General features: G+C 40.2%; 1 protein-coding gene and 1 long non-coding RNA gene across 5 annotated transcripts in view; one reads left to right on the top strand and one right to left on the bottom strand.

Moving 5' to 3' along the window:
- The window catches only part of LOC115352729 (solute carrier organic anion transporter family member 1C1-like), a 59,444-nt gene extending 46,531 nt beyond the window's left edge, over positions 1-12,913 (top strand). For all 4 annotated transcript variants that reach the window (XM_030041336.2, XM_041129460.1, XM_030041335.2 and 1 more), the window contains 10 exons: positions 492-638; positions 753-851; positions 2,224-2,469; positions 3,353-3,517; positions 3,999-4,194; positions 5,670-5,832; positions 7,264-7,448; positions 8,708-8,772; positions 10,625-10,742; positions 11,615-12,913. In XM_030041336.2, coding sequence (XP_029897196.1) covers positions 492-638; positions 753-851; positions 2,224-2,469; positions 3,353-3,517; positions 3,999-4,194; positions 5,670-5,832; positions 7,264-7,448; positions 8,708-8,772; positions 10,625-10,742; positions 11,615-11,831 — 1,601 coding nt within the window. In that variant the 3' untranslated portion in view covers positions 11,832-12,913. The remainder of the gene's footprint in view (positions 1-491; positions 639-752; positions 852-2,223; positions 2,470-3,352; positions 3,518-3,998; positions 4,195-5,669; positions 5,833-7,263; positions 7,449-8,707; positions 8,773-10,624; positions 10,743-11,614) is intronic.
- Positions 12,914-14,590: 1,677 nt separating this feature from the next.
- Positions 14,591-19,366, bottom strand: LOC115352732. Its single transcript, XR_003927246.1, has 2 exons — positions 17,245-19,366; positions 14,591-15,319 (listed from the first exon to the last, which is right to left on the bottom strand). It is a non-coding gene; the product is annotated as an uncharacterized LOC115352732 (long non-coding RNA).
- Positions 19,367-20,219: the final 853 nt, after the last annotated feature.

Here is a 20,219-nt window from a genome sequence, read left to right on the forward strand (position 1 = left end):
GGGGAGGTGGAAGAGATAGCATACAGGACATGAAAGTGCATAGAGTTAACTGGAAGTAAATGGAGTTTTCTATGATCTATCTTACAATATGGAATACAACAGTTTTACATGTTGCTTTGCATGGGACATAGGTAGAGAAAGAAGCAAGCTGTGCCCCAGAAAACACCTCAAAATTCTCATGTTAAAGATATATGTTACATGCCAGGTAATATATTTATGACAATATCAATCTGCCTTTTTATTTACATGAGCTTTTTTTCTGATGGCTGATACCTGTATTTTAGAAACCAAACACAGTGGAGGTGGAGGAAAGTGTTATTAAAAGATTATTATAAGGTATAATGAGGTTGATGGCCTTTCATTAATGTAAGGAAAATGCTGTTAATGCCTTAAATACGAAACTATAACCGTTTTATGTGCTGAATTCCCTGTGATTTGCACTGTTTCCCATTCAACTATTCTATTACAAAGATGTAAACTCTCACCTGTAGGCTGTGAGAAGGAACCATCATCATATATGTGGATATATATCTTCCTGGGAAACATGTTACGTGGAATTGGTGAGACACCAATAGCACCATTGGGCATTTCTTATCTTGATGATTTTGCTAAAGAAGAGGATGTTCCTGTGTATGTAGGTAATCTCAACATGAAGTAAACTGAGAGATTTGTAGTATGAGGTGAATGATCCTCTGCAGAAGAAAATGTTCAGCCATTAAAATGTACTAGTATCTGCTTCATTATATTTTCAGCATGTTTGCACACAATAGCCATGTTGGGCCCAATGTTTGGTTTCCTGTTGGGATCTTTATGTGCAAAACTGTACGTGGATATTGGATTTGTGGATTTAGGTAAGCAAAACAGAAGAAAAATTAAAGCAAGCTAACACTTGTTCATAACAGGTTCCTCTACGCAGTTGCATAAGTTTTTATGATATTAATTATATTAATATAATTTATATTTAATTTATATTGATTTTATTAATTTTATATTATACTTTTTTACAATTTAATTAAATTACTGGAAGATTTTAGGGTAAAGGCAGAATTGGACAGGGAACATATTTTAGAACTGTGTTTTAAGATTAAATTATTAAAATACATGTTTAACTTTAAAAGTTAGTTCTAAGAACTCTCACAGACCCAAGACGTTTTACTAAACTGGGATCTTAGTGAAAGGATTCTTCTAGCATAGCCATTTTACAGTTTTGGTGGATTACACGCCCTTTCAACTGAGAATTTTACATTATTTACAATTCATGTAATGTTTGCAGTACATTATACACTTTTTTCCAGGCCTTGTTTATTCAGATGAAAAGAAAACACATGTATGTATTCACATCTGCAAAATGCCAGGGAGGGCAAAGCAATCCCCATCAGTGGTGGCCGTGGTCCTTCATCCTGTTCCCCTTCAGTGGAAGAGGCAGGAGCCATCTCTGAGGTGGTGTTTCCTGGCCAGCCCACCTCCCCACCGCTGGACCAGCCTGATGGGGAGTCAGGCAGTTGGGCTGGTGATGTCTTGCTCAGGAAAAGACCCACTGTAGCAGCAGCAGTGGATGACCCTGTTTTACTAGCAGGACAGAGAAGTTTTCAGATCTTCAGGATCCTGTAGTTAGATAGATGAACTATTTTGTGTTTGCCCTTTGTTAAGCTAATGTTTGATTTTACTTGAGCATAAAGACAGTGAGCCAATTCGGGTCACGCAGTGAAAAGTCTTGTAGTGTTGGTCCACCACCAAACATGCCTGCATGTAACAATCATAAAAACATAACCAACGACTCTTATCTTCCTTGCAATACAAAGTTTAAAGTTGTGGCTAATCTCACCGATGCCACAGAGAATGCCTATATGCTTAATAGCAACCTATACAATTCAGGTTAGCAGAGGATGGTCTCAGTAGAAATGTATCATCAGCCCTAAAAGGACTCCATGCTTGGGGCCTGTCTGCCACCCATTTGGTTTCTTATGTGTTGGGTAAGGACCTCTGTGTTGCCATATATGCCACAAGACGGCAGTCAGCATAAGATGTAGAAAGGCAGATGAAACATAACACCATTCAGGGTATGATTCCTGATGCCTTCATTGCATGAACAGTCTCTCATTAGATGATTATCATTGCCACTGAAAGTCGGATGTTGTAAAATGTAGCTATTTTAGCAGATAAAGGGTGGGAAGGTTCAACTTCTTCATTTAGGTAACTTGTATCTGTTTCCCTCAATTCTAGGAAGCATCACTATCACCCCGCAGGATTCCCGCTGGGTGGGTGCGTGGTGGCTTGGTTTTTTAATAGGTGGAGTAACCAGTTTCCTAGCTGCTATTCCATTTTGCTTCCTACCAAAGAGTCTGAAAAAGCTGGAGGAAGCCAATAATGACAAATCTTCTCATGGTCTCTTGGAAAACATGGGTGCCACAAGGAAGAAACTTACTCCTGCAAAACCTAAGCCAAGGAAGTGGTCAGTAGTACTGAAAGGCAAGTGTTTTGCATGTTGTATAAATGTGAAAAGCAATAGGCACAATGTACAGTGGGAATGTAACAGTTCTGCAAAATATTTTGCCACCCCTGCGCTTCAGTCTAAACCAGTTAGCTATCCCCAGGAAAGGAGGGGTCTGCTAAAGATTATTAGAAGTCAAAGAGCTTGTTCAAGATTGTGAGGTTCTGCATGCATCACCTGCAATGATCGCCTGAGTGGCACCTACCTCTAAAATTTTGTGCTACAAGAAATTTGAACAGTGGAAAAGTTGTTTCTGTATCAGGACCTAAAGAAAATATTAGAAGGCTCCTTTTGTGATATGGAAAGCCAAATTATTCATCTGATCATTATACAGCTCACAGACACTCTGAAGCACATTGCTGCCTGAGGTAAATACACCAGGCTTGAATATCAGCTCTGGTTGTGCAGTACTTAGGCTAAGAAAGGGGTGGAAAGGTGGTGGGAAGAGATGGCTTTGCATCATTAGTCAAATTCTCCTGTCTCTGTTCAGATCCCAGGGGAAGACGTTGGGCATCTCCACAAAGGCAGCTCTCACTTAGCCTTGAACCTGTGATAATATTCATGTTAAGCTGAAAGAAGTTTTTGCTGTGTGGAGCCCTTTTAGTCTTCATGTGCAGATCTCACTAGAGCACCCAGGCCCTAACCCATACTTCTGTCTTTTAGGATTCTCTTCCTGTATCTCAACCTCTGGTGTTTTTCAAGAACCTTATTTTGCTTTCAGATACTCGCATGCAAATGAAGATCAGTATGACTTCCACTTGGACAGCTGAGAGAAGGATTTTGCCCTAAGTTTTGTTGATTGCTTACCAGTAGTTATGCCATGCATCTTTCAAAGCCAACTCATATATCCCTTTCTTTCAGATTTCTATACCTCCCTGAAAAAAGTATTGAGTAATCGAATGTACTTTACATTTTTGTGTTGCTCACTGTTACAGTTCAGTAGCTTTATTGGTTTCTTGACTTACAAACCAAAGTACATGGAACAGCAGTATGGACAATCTACATCTAAATCTAACTTTCTAATAGGTGAGTTACACCATGTAATGACTGCTTATGCTGTAAGCAGTGCATGGGGCTAAGTTCTGGCATGCTCTTTCTGGGACTGAGCTCCTTGCAGAACAGGCTGATGTAAATGGCAGTCTCTCCTGAACTTGAACTATAAAAAGGCAGCATTCAAACTATAGCTTTAGTGCCTATGGGACCAGAATAAAGTCTTTATATTATATTATATTATAGCAAGGGCACCCCAAATATGCAATGAATGTGGTGTGGGAGTTTTAGTTGCTGCAACATCTGACAACTGCCTTGCAATGGAAGTGGGGTTTGTGGGTTAGGCACTTCAGAAATAGTATATGCAACCCAGGGATCGGGCTGAGCACAAAGCCACTTAAGAGTCATCACAACAGAACATAAAGCTGCCAGGGACATCAGCCTGAGGACAGACTTTGGCTCTTGAGCCCATTGTGACTCTTTTATTTTAACATTCCCTGTCTATAATCTCTTTCAGGATTGACATCCTTACCTCCTGTAGGTGTTGGGATTTTCCTAGGAGGGCTCATAATGAAAAAATACAAAATGGGCATCATTGGAGCAACCAAGTTTGCATTTACCATGTCTTTTTTGGCCTACGTCTTCAGTCTCCTGCAATTTTTTGTTGGCTGTGAGAACCATGTAGTGGCAGGAATTACAGTGTCCTATGAAGGGTGAGTATAAAATGAAGAAGAGTATGTTTTTCTCCGTGGCAGCAATAGTTCAAAAACTGTACGATGACGTCAAGGCTAAATGAGGAACATGCTTTTGCAATGCTTAAGAGAAAGTGAACACTACCACATGTCATCGTGATAGTTTTGTTGGTCAGCAGAGTGTGAGCCTGCCAAAGCACAACACTGGTTAAAGATTAATTAGAAATACATTAGCAAAATTGCATCATTACCGACGTAGGTTGTTTGGCTGTGTGAGGTGGTATTGCTGTTTCACACAGTGCTATCTCTACACCAGAAGCAATTTTCTAGCGAAGTGTATTCAGTAAAAGGGTGAAGCATATGTAACAGAGAGCATTGGTAGCATATCCTGCACAGAGATGGAAAGACTGCAACATGCTAGACTCTCAGCCTGCTGTAAATCAAAATGAAGCTTTTATGCCTACTGATGGTCTCTCCCCTCAGGAGAAAACCAGGGTTTAAAAGTTACAGGCTGTTATTTTTTCTTGGAGTGAGTGAAGATACCAGTACAGGGGATGCATGCTAGGATCTGGCTGTCCAAGGGGCCCAGCAACACACTAGCATACAGGTTGTCACTGCCTCATGTCCAGCCTGCTCAGAGTACCTCACGGCTAGCATGAACCTGTCTGCATCTCCCTGAAGACTTACCCACCGTTCAATAATTTGTCACTGCAGTTCATTTATCAAACCATACTGGTTCACAGCAGAAAAAGTGGAACTCAACAGGCAGGATGCCAAGGGTGTTTGTATTTGTTGGAACCTAAGGACTAATTGTTGCTTGTCCTATGCTCTGCAATGTTTTCACTAAGAATGCAAATGGTGGAACGGGGAATATGCTTAGTAAGCACTGAGATGAAAGAGATGGCAAGCACATAAGCTTAACTAACCCAGAAAGGCGAAGCCAAGGGAAGACATCCCTCCTTGTTACAGATCTCAACACCCAAAGGATGTCTGAAAGCAGAAGGGAATACTGCATTATCCATATCCTCTAGGAAGAGTTAGGCTAGGCTTTAAGAGACCAGTATTTTTTACTATGGAGACCAGGAAATCTAGTTTCTATCATTGGTGCATTTTTACCAACAGCTAAAGATGTACTTGATAAGACTGTCTCTAACTGTTGCTAACTCTACATTCAGTTAGGGGGCAGTCTAGCTGACCTCTCAAAACCTTTTAGCTTTTTCTTTTTCTTTTCTTTCTACACCTGCCAGCTAAAATGTGTTGCAACATTTTTATTTGTTTTAAAATTCTTTATAATCTAGTAATCACTTTAATATCAGTGCAAGTAGGATGGAATCTCAAACAAACAGATCAATACTGTAGAGACTCAGCTATGAAAATGTATGTCCTGGGCATATGAGGTGGGTTTCAGGACAGCAACACCGTCACACAGAAGGGACTACGCTGACCTCAGCACTGAATTACAAATTTCTTACACCTGTCTGAATTTAACTTCCAAGCAAACCCATTCCGTACCATGAAAATGCCATATTTTCTGAGTGCCACTCTAACTGCAAATGTGCCTCCAATGTGTGGGATCCTGTGTGTGGAGACAACGGACTCACATACGTTTCGGCATGTCTAGCTGGGTGCACGACTTCGGTGGGACATGGAAAGAATACAGTAAGACTCTGTTTCAGTTTCTGAGGTTTTCTACTGGCTTATTTTCCATGTAACATCAGGGATTTAGTAGTATAATGCATTTAAGGAAAGCCAAAGTTACTGGGGACCAGTCAGTAAAGTATTTATGATTTCTGGCTACAAACAGCACAGAAGACATAGAGATTTCTTTGAGTTACAGCACATTAGCAAAAAGCCCTAGGTCTTTGTTGTAGATATTGATTTTCATGTTTTGTACATTGAACACAAGAGGGGAAAACAAACAGATCAAAGTGGTTACATGTTGCCTGAAGTTTGTCCATGGCTTGCATTTCATAAACCTCATTTTGGCTGCCCTGAGGTTTTAGCCAGCAGTTGAAGTACACTAAGATAGGGTAGTATCTTCCCTGACGCTGACCATTAATGAATAGGTATGAAGAATGATTTGAGGGGAGGCAGCTTGGTTCCTCAGTGTGAGACTCTGGGATGGCAGGATACCGCTTGTTTTTCTGGCTGACTGATTTCTGCTCAGCACAGAGTGCTGGGGATAATGCACAGAGTCCCAGAGAGGAAGCTCTAGTCCATGGATATAAGCCTTCCTTGGACTGTGTCATTCCCATGTTTTCTGATGCCAGATGATCACTGCAGAAGATACATGGTCTGGAGCTGTCTCTTGCACTCCTATAGTTTTTCTCTCCAACAGATTTTTATTTGTGGCTGGTTTCTCTCTGCTGTGTACAGTCATCTTCTCCAAAAGACATTCTTTGCTTAAAATCTTAAGGCGGGAGGCAGGGGAGAAGGGCTCAGCAGCATCTGTGACAGTGGGACTACTGCCTCCCACATAAGTCTGTCTCTGTAGAGGTTAAGGTTTGTGGCTCACAGGTCCCCTTACCTCAGCACATCCTCAAGCCCCTGAAGCCCTGGCTAAAAGCTATTGCTCTTAAGCTATCAGTACACCCACTGCTGATCTCAGGGGTCTGCATGAGCTGTGTCTTGACAGGTAGCTGCTGCTTAGAGCTGTGAGGTACCTCTGGTGGATGAGCATTAGCAGAGAGGGACCGGTGATCCAGGTGCTTTTCACAGAAACAAATCAACTACCAGGTGGTGTCACCTAGCAGCCAAAGGCACAGCTCCTTGAGCCTCACTTTTCCACTTCAACTGCCCTCCAGGGCCGCAAAGGCTGAGGCCAGCCTCAGAGGTCGTGCAGGTACTCCAAGCATCTTCCAAAAAGGGTTGCTAGGTCCACCGGCAAAAACATGCTGGCACGGAACATCCCTTCTAACTCTGAGCACTGTTTGTAGGAAAGAAAAGAAGCAGCTGCTGCCCATTGCCTCAAGAAAGGCAAATAAGATAGGAATGGGATGCCTAGGAAGGCTTCAGGCTCTGCCTGTGTCCAAAGGCAGGATTCCCCATTGCATGAGCAGTACCCTACCAAATCCGCTTCGTGTCTTCCAGGTCTTCCATAACTGCAGCTGTCTTGAAGCCAGCAGTTCATGGACAGGAAATAACTCTGCCACCTTGGGGCAATGTCCAAAAAGTGAAGATTGTTCAATGAGGTTTATTTACTATACAGTAATACAAGTCATCAGCGGCTTTTGTTACGCTTTGGGAGGCACCCCAGCATACATGATTATGTTTAGGTAAGTAAAACTAACTCTGTACCAAAGGTTGAGGCTTCCCAATGAGGGGATCAAAATTATGTTTAGGTTCCTCTCTTTCCCTTAGGAAAAAAAACTCTCTTGCAGTATAACATGCTTTCTTTAATGAGTTTTGTCATTCCCATTTGTTCGTAGCTGTTAGCATCAAACCTTACCTTGCCGCTGTCTGTAAGTCGGTTCTAGTACATTGCTGCCAACTACTGCAAAATGATTTCTTTTATGCCTGTCATACAACCAGGTTTTCCAGAACATGTCCTCTTTCTCTGCTTGGATATTCTGGCTGTATGGATTCTGAAAATGCCATGCATTTGTCAGGATTTCTGGATGTGGGGTTGCCCTAACAGACTGTGCTTACCAGATGTCTGGAAATTCAGGACATCTGAAGGCTCCGTCTGAGGTTCCTATGCTCATGTCTGTTGAGGTACACAGGTGCAGGTGTACTAGAAAGTGATTTGGAACCACGTACACAAATTAACACATACTTTTCAGTAACCTAAAGAGAAAGCTCACTCAGTAGAAAAATGCATTAATGGTAAATTTAATGGTAGTCCTAAGGGCATTATATCATCCTAAATGAGCATGGAAAACAGAACGCGAACTCCCCTCCCTTCCTCATCTCTGTGAGACGTCTTTCTGAGTGTTGAGCATGTTATAATATTTGTAAGGAGATGGCAGAGGCTGGATATATAACAGATTAAAGATCAGTGCCCATTTCTGATGCTTGTAGTGTGGTTCCCCATGAAACAGATGGGCATATTGCCAGACAGCTTTGTGTAGTTCAAGATGTGGTGTTATACAGAGGAATGTCATTCAAGAACAGAAAGATGCCTTACTAATGCAGCTACTTGCAACATTTTTGTCTTAGGGCAATATGATATTTCCCATCAAGTGACTGAGGTATATCCCATCAAGTGAGGAAAATGTATGCCAGGGAGTTAAGGCAGTTAGAGAGCCCATTTCAATAAGAGTAGAATGGACTGTGATTATGACTTTAAAATTTCACTTCTTTAATTGTCCTTAGTGAATGGACTTCCCAGGAGCTATGTGATGGAAAACAATAGATTAATTCTCCTTCTTCATACCACTTAACATGTTTTCAGCAGACGTAGGAAGCACTGCTCTTCCAAAGCTTGGCTTTCTGTCATTAGGAGTATTAAATTTACGGTAATTAACAGCAGTTTAATAGGCATGTCTTAGCACTAGATAGGCATATACTTCATACTTATCCATCTTTCTTTCAGATGCGTTCAGCCAGAGTTGAAATCTCTTGCAGTTGGTCTATACACACTGGTTATGAGAATGCTAGGTAAGAGAAATCATTCTGACTGAGGTGCTTGCTCGTTTGGCTTTAAATGACACCAGTGCGACTACCATTTGTAAACCAGATGTATCCTTGAAATAGCTGTTAGATCATGGGCTGTTCCTGAAGATCCTGGTTTTTTCTTGAAGGTCCAGTATTCAGTCAAGAGTTTATTGGGACACCAGCTAACACAATTCTGAAAATCTTTGACCTGCTGATTAAATGCTGTTGCATTTTGGGAGCCTGGTGTTCCAAAATGGGAAGACTTTCTAAGAAAAATTAAAGTATTATCTTGAGTTTCTAAACAACACTTAAAACTTTCAAACTTATGATTCAACCAATGGCTTATTGAGATAGAATGCTGCAAAATCAAATAGATGTGCTCTAGTAGGACTTCATTCAACACTAATACAGCTCTGCTCATAGTAGAGTGTTTTCTCCATGTTGAAAATTCTCTTTCCTGGTAGACAGCTTAGATTTCAAGTCCCTTAAAACATGCTGCAATGCTCTCCCCCCCCCCCCCCCCCCCTTTTTATTTGAGAGTTGCTAATGAGATGGTTGATTAAGATGCCTAGGCAGGCAAGAAAACACCTCTCTGTTGCCTTTTGATCACTCTGTCAATGGAATAGGAATACCTGCATTTCAGAAATGTAGAGAAATGTGTGTGAAGAGACAAGCCACATGGGTTTGCTATGAATCCTAAAAAATCAACAGCTGCTTAAAAATGTCTACAATCAGAGCTAGGTTAGGGCTGTAGTCTCAGGATTGTGATGGGACATTTTGAGATAGGAAGGTGTATCCACACTTTGTCATCTTCTACTTTTCTCATCACACAATGGAGGGGCAGAATTTCTCTCCCAGCTCTCAGGACAAGCAATGTCAATGGGATTCCTGGAGCAATTTCAGCCATAGGAAATAAAAAAAGCATTACTAAAAAAGAACTTCCCCCTTTCTATAGGCTTCTGCTTCAGCACATTAAGCCAGCATGCTCCTTCCATTGCAAGAAGGGGTAGAGCCACTGTCACTGATTCAAAAAAGCTGGCATTTCTCTTCAGTGACTCAGAGAGCAAATCTGATGTACTCCTGTCTTCCTCTAAGGAACCTCCAAACTGAGCATTTGTCCCTTCGTACCCTGACTACAGCACTGATGATTGTAATACACAGGCCTTTATAGATAGATTACTGAGTTCAGACTCTCACAGGAGCCCTAGAGTAGAACAGACTGAGACTATACCTGTTTTTGAAAAATAAATTATTTCCTATATAAGAATGCAGGATGCTCCTGTAGGAACGAAGATAATGTGAAACATTGTCCTGTACATGCTGAAACCTGGATTCCTCTGAAGTTAATACTCGCCTTTACTTTAGCAAGGTTAGGATTTTGTCCCATGTCTGCCATGTTTTGCAGTAAAGTGTAAGCTCATATCTGGGCAAGTCACACTAAGGATTTCAATTGCTTTACCCTCATTCAGGCAGAAGGGACTATCAGCCAGTGTAGATAATTTAGGCTATGCATAGAAGCGGGAACTATGCATCAGCTGAGCACTCCAAATGCACAACCAGTCCAGCTCTCCCTTGCAAGAGCTGAGCATGCACTGGAAACCAGCTTGAGAAACCAATGTGCATGACTACAAGACATCCGACCACATTTCCTGGGGACTGACCATCCCCACGGCACGGAGACGGTGTCCCAGCTTAGAGTTACTCTGATAAAGGAAAGGAAAAACTCTCCATAGTCCAACCCACCTATTGCTACTGTTGCAGCATGTAATTTGCCACTAAGAAAATATAAAGCTGATTTCTAAAAAGGTGTCTTTTCCTGTGATATCTTGTGACATTTTTGCTTGTTTCCTTGCAGCTGGAATTCCAGCACCGGTTTATTTTGGTGCACTGATCGACAAGACGTGCTTGAAATGGGGAAGCACAAGCTGTGGGCAGCGAGGGGCTTGCAGGCTATACGACTCCAATGCATACAGGTAGGCAAATTAGGGCACAAAAAGCCTCATGCATTTCCTCTCTACAGATAGACGTGCTTTGTTCTGTTATGCTGTATTCGTGAGGCCACTGATCAAAAATTATGGTCAAATACTCACTCGGGACTCACATTTAGGTAAGTCCATAATTCCTGAAATTGAGCAATCTTAAGATCAAATCTTAAACTCTTAGGGTTTTAGTCATCTTTTATGTTGTGCAAAAATAACTTAATATCAATGGCAGAGATTTCTGGATTTAATTATGTGTTTTTAATATCCTATGAGTCAATTTAAAAGACCTAGGATTGTATGATTTACCATCAAGAGGAAAGTTACCCAAATTTACCTTATTTGCAGGTAGTTTGTTCATACTGGTAAGAATGTTAACTTTGTCCATTGGTGACATTTGAGAGAAAAATAAATGAAAGAAAATCATACTGAGCAGCTGAAGGTATTGGTTAAACACAAACATTATCGGTATCCAGGAGGAATATTCCAGAGATTTTTCTCAGTTTCACCTAAACCTTGGCCACTTTGATGTGTTTTTTTATTTTTATATATAATAGCCCACCCTGGCGATCTAAATATATTTCTAGCCCTAGAAAGTCTAAGGCCTTAAAGTGATCCAAAAATCTTCAGAAACAAAGGGAAGATGATGGAAGTTTTGCTTTGCAACTATCTTCATAAGCAGAAAGAATATTATCAATTGTTCAATGGAAGTTTTTGCAAGCAAAAATGTCCAGTTTGTGGTACCATTCACAAAGAATGAGCTTTAATGTTTTCCCCTAAGCTTTTTCTGTATATATGTGATCCTTAAAAGCCATTAAAGTGATTTTCTTCAGTGTCTTTGAAAACTTCTATGCTCTATCCCACAGGTATGTCTACTTTGGTTTATCAGCGGTGTTAAGAGGTCCTTCCTACTTGATTGCAATCTTGTTTTTTATATTGGTAAAGAAACACTTTCAAAATAAGAACTCCAGGCCTATAGAGAATGGAGGAAGAGAAGATGGTCCTATGAATAAAGAAGATAATTGCAAGAGCAAAGAACGTTTGCCAGGTTCTTCTGATACAGAGAATGAATCATGTATTTAGAAAGCCATTTAGACCAGTGTCACATGAATCAGGACAGCTTCTTTTAGAAACAACTTTCACAACATTATGAGTAACTAAATAATAAAAAATAACACTGTTCAGAAAGTAAAACTAATAGCAAACCTGTGATCAACAACCAGAAAAACTAACATACAAGTATGGAAGTGCCTTACACATACCTGGTTACAAATAACAGACAGAACAAGTTACGTGAACTGAACCGAATTCTCAACAGATAAAGGAAAACCTCTCTTGGCATTTCCAATAGAGCCAGTCTGCAATTTTTAAAGGGTCAGAGATGATGGCTGGCAGAACAGCCACATGCCAAAGGCCCACAAAATGTGATGTTGATCCTGTACACAGATTCATGCAGTAGACTGTCACAGGAATGACAAGCTCAAGGCTAAAAGCAGCTTTCTGATTTCATCAAATTCAATCAGAATTCACAGTAAAGCCAAAGCCTTTAAGCAAAACACTTTCACCTTATCTAAACGAATCATTGTAACAATTTTCCATCACAAAATTGACAAAAGCAGTATTTTTCCAAAAAGCATTTTATCTTAGCTCAGCTGAAAATTTTATGACTACTTAACACTACAAATAGGTTGCCATAAAGGAAATAATTGTTTTTTAAAATCTCAGCGTTGTAGCATTTTATTAAAAACTATTTTTTTTTAGTTAAGTGACTATAAAACATAAGAAATATTCTGAATTTTGTAGTGATGATGTTTTCTAAGCAAATTCCATCCAACCTATGCAGGTGGGTTTATTGCTATGCCACGTACTGTCCAGCAGAGGACACTCAAACAATAACATTACCCCTATGATTGCTGCAAATACTCTACATATTTGTCGTGTTCAGTCTTTATTGTTCTGGGAGAAGTTCATCACCAGGCAGGCAAAACACTCATCTGTGTTTTCATGCACCTTAAAACTTTCTCAGCTCAAGCCTTTAGCTCATATATTCAAAGTTGCTTTTGTGTACATGTTGGTTTGTGTTTATCACATATGCGCCACTCGGAGATTGACAACTGTTGTTACTTTAAATAAAGACATGTGTACTTGTGTACCATTTCACAACAGTGATTGAATTCTCCAGTTGATACTTTAAAATAGATGCTCAAGGCTCACTGGGATATAGTTAATAGACATGTTCGAGCAAAACGCTGAGTTGTTCTGAAATAAGCGTTGTCTGTCATGACAGTCACTTAGCAGTGATTGCAGCAGCTGAAGGGTAAAGAATGGGATTTTTTTTTTCCCAGATGAAGTGATATTTACTGAAGGCAGAGATTCTCCATCTAGCAAAACTGATATGACTCTTTTCTTGGTCTTGTCTTACAATTGCATTTGCAAATGTTTTGACATATCCAGATACAGCCATAGGAATGACCTGTGGGACCTAAAGGAACGAACCACGTTATCAAACTACTGAACTCAGGAGTGAGTTTTGGCAGGGAAAGTAATTGCAACTGTCTAGTTCTGCTCGTCTTTCAGCTGCTTTGTCCAGATGATATTTTATTAACGCATCTTGGTGCATGTATAGTTTCCTATGCTGACTTTAAAGTCAGTGGTTTGGGTGAGGTATTTTTAATCCAAAATCTGTAACCTTTGAAAACACATTTTATGTGACAAAATATACCAGTTTTAACTGAAAACAAGAGCTAATTTCAGATGACAGATTATGAGAGTTACACACAAGGAATGAGCAACGCCAGAAAAAGTTGTTATGGCCTGCAGCAGATTTAGGAAGCTATTGCTCCAGGCTCCTGTGTTCAAGGAGGTATCAGTATGCAGGTCTTTTGGGTACAGAGAGGAAGGCTGATACAAGAAGGTCATAACCTGCTTATCCAGGGGGCTTTCCCCTTTCTTGTGGAAAAAATGTTTCCAGCCAGAGTCAGGGTGCAAAGCCCAGCTGCCTTTCGGTGCCACAGCAGGTCAGCACCTGCAAGGAGAGAAGTGGGGCAGGGAGGGCGGAGAGAGAGAGAGCAACGCTTTGATTTGTCACCAGCCTTGAAAAAATTGTGGTCTTCCCTCCGTCATTAAAAAGCTGCAACTGTAGGTCATGGATCTATGGTGGAAGCAGAGCAAACAGGACAAATTATTTTATGTCACAGTGTAGTACCGCAATTAATGTTTCTGCTACAGTTGTGCCCCGCGCGTCCTTGCTGCATAAGAAGAACTGCACACACACGTGCAGGCACATGCACACACACGCACATACATGCACAAAATGGCAATCTCTGCTGCAAAATGCATGCGTTTGAGGTAGGGCAAGATATATATTGCCAAGAAGGAAATCAGCAAGAAATAATGATGACTGCTGCTAAGCATATTCAGGAGAGATTCAAACAAAACTGGAGAGATAATTTTGAGCATCTTTACAGTTCTGGGAGGAAAGCTTAGATTTTTTTTCATTGTTGTTTTTGAGGGGAGAACAATTACTCGGTGGAAAGATGTGCATGAATGTGTTTCAGCAATAATCTGTCACTGCAGCCACAATTTTTACACACTAAGTAAGTAAAATTAAATGCCTACATCTACTCTTTTATCCACTGCTGTAAATATACCCTTCGCACCTTTTGCTTAACTCTTTGGAAAGGCAGGCTGATTTTATTGAGGTGCCTCCCTTTACACACTGAAATTTTGAACATTAGGAGCAATGCCTCTAGACCCAGAGAGGCATAGTTTACAATTCACAAAACTGGAAGTTGTTGCAACAATTTGGGCGGGGTGAGGAGGCACTTGGTTTTCTCTGTGTGGTTTGGGGTTTTTTTTCCTGAATAGGTGGGGTTTCCTGGCAGAGAGTGTGAGAAAAAAGGTTTTATCTTTCACACTCAAAATGCCTTTTCATATTGCTGATTTGGCCCAAGCCAGGCCAGGTGAGACCCCTGCAGAGACGGCCTCAGCAGCAGTACAGGTAACTGTCAAGCAGACACCTCCCTGTGTTTCCAGAATGAAAGCTTACCAGCAGCATAAGTTTCTTGCAAACATTAAGCTCTGAGTTTCATAAAAGAGCATGAAAAGGGAGCAAAATTATATATAATGCTCTTTCAAAGTAGAATGGATGCAAGCAAAGAAATAGAAAAGCTGAAAGCATTTGCATTATGAGCTCTGGGAGAGCAGGAGCGAAGCAAAAATTTGATAAAAGTTTAAGAAATTATCTTCCCCTGCTAAAAGAAACACAGCAAAGCTGACATGTTATGAACTGCAAAATAAATTTACTGTGTTCAGTGCTGTGCACCATGGGTGAGAGAAAAAAAGTGCAAAAAGAAGAAAAGCCTTTTCCTATCTTGCTACTTTCTGTGCCTAAAGCAGGCCAGGGAATTATTTTTGTCTTTTCTGATAGTGCACAGGGAAGTAACTATATTGAATCTTTCCCACTTATTAATAAGTACCTGATTTCCAGAATCAGTATAGAAATACTTCTGGAGATAAGCATGCTTGGCTTAACGTGCTTTTAGGTGAATGTCTCCATTTCAAGACAAAAGCTGAAACACATAAAAGAAGTGGTTTTCCAAGGCTGTGTGTGGTGTCATGAGCTTTATGTCTGAATCAATGCAAAGCATTGATCATTCAGCTTTTATGTAGTACATGCTACCCCATGGACATTATCGTAGTTTTATTCTGGAGCAGGATCTACAGGCAATAAAATACATCGCAGAAATATGACACGAAACAAAGACAAAAACTTAATCTTGTCAATTTTATTTTGGTGACAGGTTATCTATTGGTGCAAATCCACCCACTGTGAATAACTTCGCTTACCTGTCCAAGCTGGCACGTGGGCTCATTAGTGCTCAACTGAAACAGTGTTAAAGATTAGCTCTTTTTTTTAATTTCAGAATTTATAAAATGGATTTCTTCACAAAATGGCTGTCTGTCATCCATTTTATCCAATGCAGCATAACATCAGCTCATGACTTTTAGTTTTAAACATATGAATTTTCTTTTCTAATAAAATTCTTGGAATTTAAAAAATACCATTAATTTAATGTACCAGTGTGAAATATTCTGGAGTAATGTGAAAACACAAGGGACACTCTACAGGACTGTGCAAGCCCACCCTGAGTGCTCTCTTGGATTAGGGTCACAGACCTGACCAGGGATGGACCACTGATGTGTTCTACTCACTTCAAGGGTAAATGTCTCATATGCAGTCAGATCTCTCAAGTCTTTCAAAAGGAGAATGTCAAATTGTTTGCTACGTTCATCTGGAATCTTAGCAGTTACTCATTATTTTTAAAAGGTGCTTGCTAGTGGTCAGTAAGAGCACTAGTTAGTTTTCTTAGTGCACCTTCTCGTGCATGCTTTCTGGAATTTCTTACTTCCACACACACTAAGTACCTGCAAGTATTTACTTGCAAAAGCTTCTTAGTTTCCAATTATTCGTACTATTCGTTTTTTTTTTTTTTTCTTCTTGAAAACATATTTTGAAGGAGAGTTCAATAGCTGACTCATTTCTGAATCATCATTAATTTCAGCCCACTAGTCTTTTTTTAATCCTCATTTTAATACATGGGACTTAAAGTTGTTTGTTGTTTTCATTGACTTTAGGAATGCATTGAGTTGCTTGAAAAGAAGCATTATGGAGGGTAAGAAATGTTTTTGCCATCCAGGTCTCATAACTGCCCTTATCCCAGCCCTGTTCGACAAATCCTCCAGGGCTATAAGAAATTCAACAGCTAGTTCTTAAGGTCATCCAAACATTAGCAGGACTAGAAGACCTGCCATAGGGTGAGTTGTCATTACCTCTATATTGATGATGCTACTAAACAAGGGATGCACTTCGCTAGCTTATAGTCAATTTGAACTTGCAATAAATGTCAACATTGGCACTCATTGGAAAGCAACAGCAGATAATGCATTGACCAATTAGACTCTTGTTGTTCCCCAAAAGCTTCAAGAGGACTGAAGGTTTCAACAAATGTAAAATTGCAAAACAAAACTGCCTTAGCAGCAGGTACTTATGGATGGATGGATGGATGGGCAAACATACAAAATCAGAATAAAAACATGTCAAATCAATGTACTACCTAAATTATTTTATCTCCTAAAACAGCTGAATTGGTGAAATCTTTGCAAGACAACATCTCTTAAGTGTTATTCTGAAAGTTGAATTAAGAGGGAAAAATAAAAAGACATGGGAATACAGGGAATAGGATTGGTTACAGTAACCAGACTGAATTGTCTGGTCCGACTTCTGGCATTAACAAAGCAAATCTGCAAATAAACCAGCCCAGTTGATCCAGGCGACCTCTGGGTAGGGACTGCATGCAGGGCTAGGATTGTTTGTGTTGATGCAGGAGTGAATCCCTGCACTGTGCAATTTCAAGTTGAAGAAGGAGAAAATCTTGTTAAGGAGGTATTCTCCTACTTGCAGTCACCTCTTTCCAAGTTGGTGCAACTTACTTACCTTCTACAATGACAGCTCAATGACCAGCACTAGCTATTTTTGTTCCTTTGTGGTTCTTCAGTTTTTCTCTTAGGTGGTTTCTTCTGGGATCTACAGAAACAAATGGAAATCATGGTATTTCCACTACAGTTTCCATTAGTATCTTCAGATCTTAGATCAGTCTCCATCAGGGCTATGTAGTTAGAGGAGAATGGAGGAAAACTGACCTGGAAATAACTATTATATTACACATAAGCATTTGAATGGTCTGACATGAGGAGTGTTCTTTAACTCCCCAAAATTCACTAGATAATCTGTTACCCTCACACATGAATTCAAGGTAGCCATTTTTTTGACACATTGAAGTCGAACAGACTACCTTGGCATTTGGGATGTCTACATTCACTTCCTTGCTCTGTTACAGCCTTATTTCTTTGGCCAAGAAATGCAAGCTTGGGAATCATAGATAAAATAGCATTTTCCAGAGCACTTATAAGCCAAATTTATAAGCCAAACTTCTAAGTCAAAATTCTGTCTTTCAGATTTCTTTATAATGGCATCCTAATGGATGCAAAGTCCCAAAAGCTTAACTCACATTCAGTAATGAAACAGGACCGTGTAAGTGCTTTGAAAACTTCCATTTCAATGACTTGGATCACAGTAAACATAGATGAAAGGAAGTGCTTCAGGAGATATTTCCTATTCTAAAAAGATATAGCCCCAAAAGCTAGAACGTTATGTTCTTCATTAACAGTTATTGAGGTGCTCCTTCATTCTGGATGAGCTTTCCACGTCTGGAAAGGATATTGTAGCTTATAAGTGTTTTGGAAACATGATTTTATCTGAAGTGCCCACCCTTTCGTTTCTTGACCCAAGAGTAATTTTTGCCTGGAGATAACAGCCCTGCCACTGGAAGTTTAGCTTTAATTTGTTTAGCTTTGAATGACAGTAGTTTTGAACAGATCTTTGCCTTCCAGCTTTCAGGACAGGGTTTTGGCTTTCAGTCCAAACACTTTCCCAGAAACTGTAGTGGGTTTGTACAGCCTGAGCAGAAGTGTCTTCTTCACCACTGTAGAGGTGGCAGCTGGATTCAGTAGGTTAAGTTCACTCAGCTGTGATCATACCTTTGACTGCAGTTTAAAAGTCCTCTTTTTTTCTATATTGCTGGATTATAACATCATGATCTAGCCATTTTACTGATCAAAAATCAGGTCATGTATTTGCAGGCTAAAGCCAGTCAGGGATTGGTAAACAGCCATTATCTTCAGAGAGGTTGAACCTGTTTGTGTGCTGGCTCTGAAATGACACTTTAAAAAAATTCCTACAAATTATAACTGCAAATGTTTTTGAGATGTCCTGATTTTTTTTTTATTTTTTTTTTTAAGAAATGCATTATTCAGTGAGCCCAGTACTAGATTTTTGGAGAATGCTAAGTACTAATGCCTTTAAACTCAAAATTGTTACCTAAATTGCCTAAAATAGGGCACCCAAAAATGGAACTCTCCCTCTAAACTCATTATCGTCTTTTGAATATGCAGATCAATACCTTTAAGTATTGATAGAAAACTTCTTCACACCCTCCTAAAGCCATATTTAATCAATTCTTCTCTTCACTTGCAATTTTATTCATGTGCTGATGTGTTCCTCTTTGCAAAGCAGGTACCCCAATGAGCCATTTTCCAACTGATATAATATTATAATTGGCCATTATAATCTTGTATGATTCATACCTTCTGCTGGCTATGAAGAGTAGAATTCTATGTAAGAATCTATCTATCTGTTGTGCTTAGGAGACTGATTTCTCACCCATGCACCTGCAGCTTTAAAAAAAGTTTGAAGCAATCAATACATAAAACCCATCAGGAGCTCTTAGATATTTCAGGTCACATCATCATTATTACTACTATAACCTGTTATTAATACTGGAGTAATATTTCAGGTTTCCTTGGTCCTGCCAGGTTAAGCCAGGACTCGAGCACAAACTCTATGATTATATACATTGCTAACATATACCGGCCCTTGCTCTAGCCTAAGGAGAGATCAAGGGTGTCTGGCTTTCTGGGGAAGGAAACTCCAGCAGAGATGGGGCCAGCTCACCCTGAAGCTATGCTCTGAAGGCCATGCAGATATAACCAGCTCAAGCTGTGACTCACAGCTGTGGCTGGGAGGCTGCTGGCCCGAGCAGCCCATGGGATGCAGAGAAGAGGACCAGCACGTTCGGGCAGAGCTGTGCTCTCCCACTGTTCATTACGAATGAACACTCCCTGGACGGCCACCTCACAGTGGGACATCAGGCTCCAACATCCCCGTGTGAGCGAGCCAGGTTAGCAACCCACTTTTGTTATCAGGGAGACACATCCTGAGGGACGCAGTGAGTAGGGCCACCAGAAGCTGCCGGGGACAAGCCACGGCTTTCTCCCACGCGGTTGCATATGGACCCTCTGTAGAGAAGCGCAACAGCCATGGCTGAAGGTATACTGAACCACCTAAAAGCAGGGTATTATTGCAGGATGCCTTCTAGTCCCATCTGAAACTGCATTAATATCTCTCCTGTGAAAATGCCATCTGAGCTACAGGAGTGGCAGAACTCAGCAGGTGTATAAGACATCCAAGTCTGAGATCTAGTATAATACTAATTTTAGAGATATGAGCTCATACAAAAAATCAGTGTTCCATCGATGAGATGATAATAAAATAAATATACGTTCAAATGAGATTAACTCATTTACTATTTTTGCAGATAACAGGAAGAGCATTTGTTCATTTATGCAGCAATATGTCCTACTGAGAAACATGAAATTCCTCTGATGATTTCTTACATGGTGATTTTGGAGGAGAAGAAAATGCTGCATTTTTATATAAATGCCTTATAGTGTAACATGGATGAGGAGATGAATTATTTAGGTATGACAGTCACTGACTCAGAAGGTCTCTGGTTTAAGATGCAGATCTGTTATAATAATTTTAGAAATACTTGTCAGATTTTTTCCCTCCAT

Source organism: Aquila chrysaetos, chromosome 17, assembly GCF_900496995.4.
Source record: "Aquila chrysaetos chrysaetos chromosome 17, bAquChr1.4, whole genome shotgun sequence".
Lineage (NCBI taxonomy): Eukaryota > Metazoa > Chordata > Aves > Accipitriformes > Accipitridae > Aquila > Aquila chrysaetos.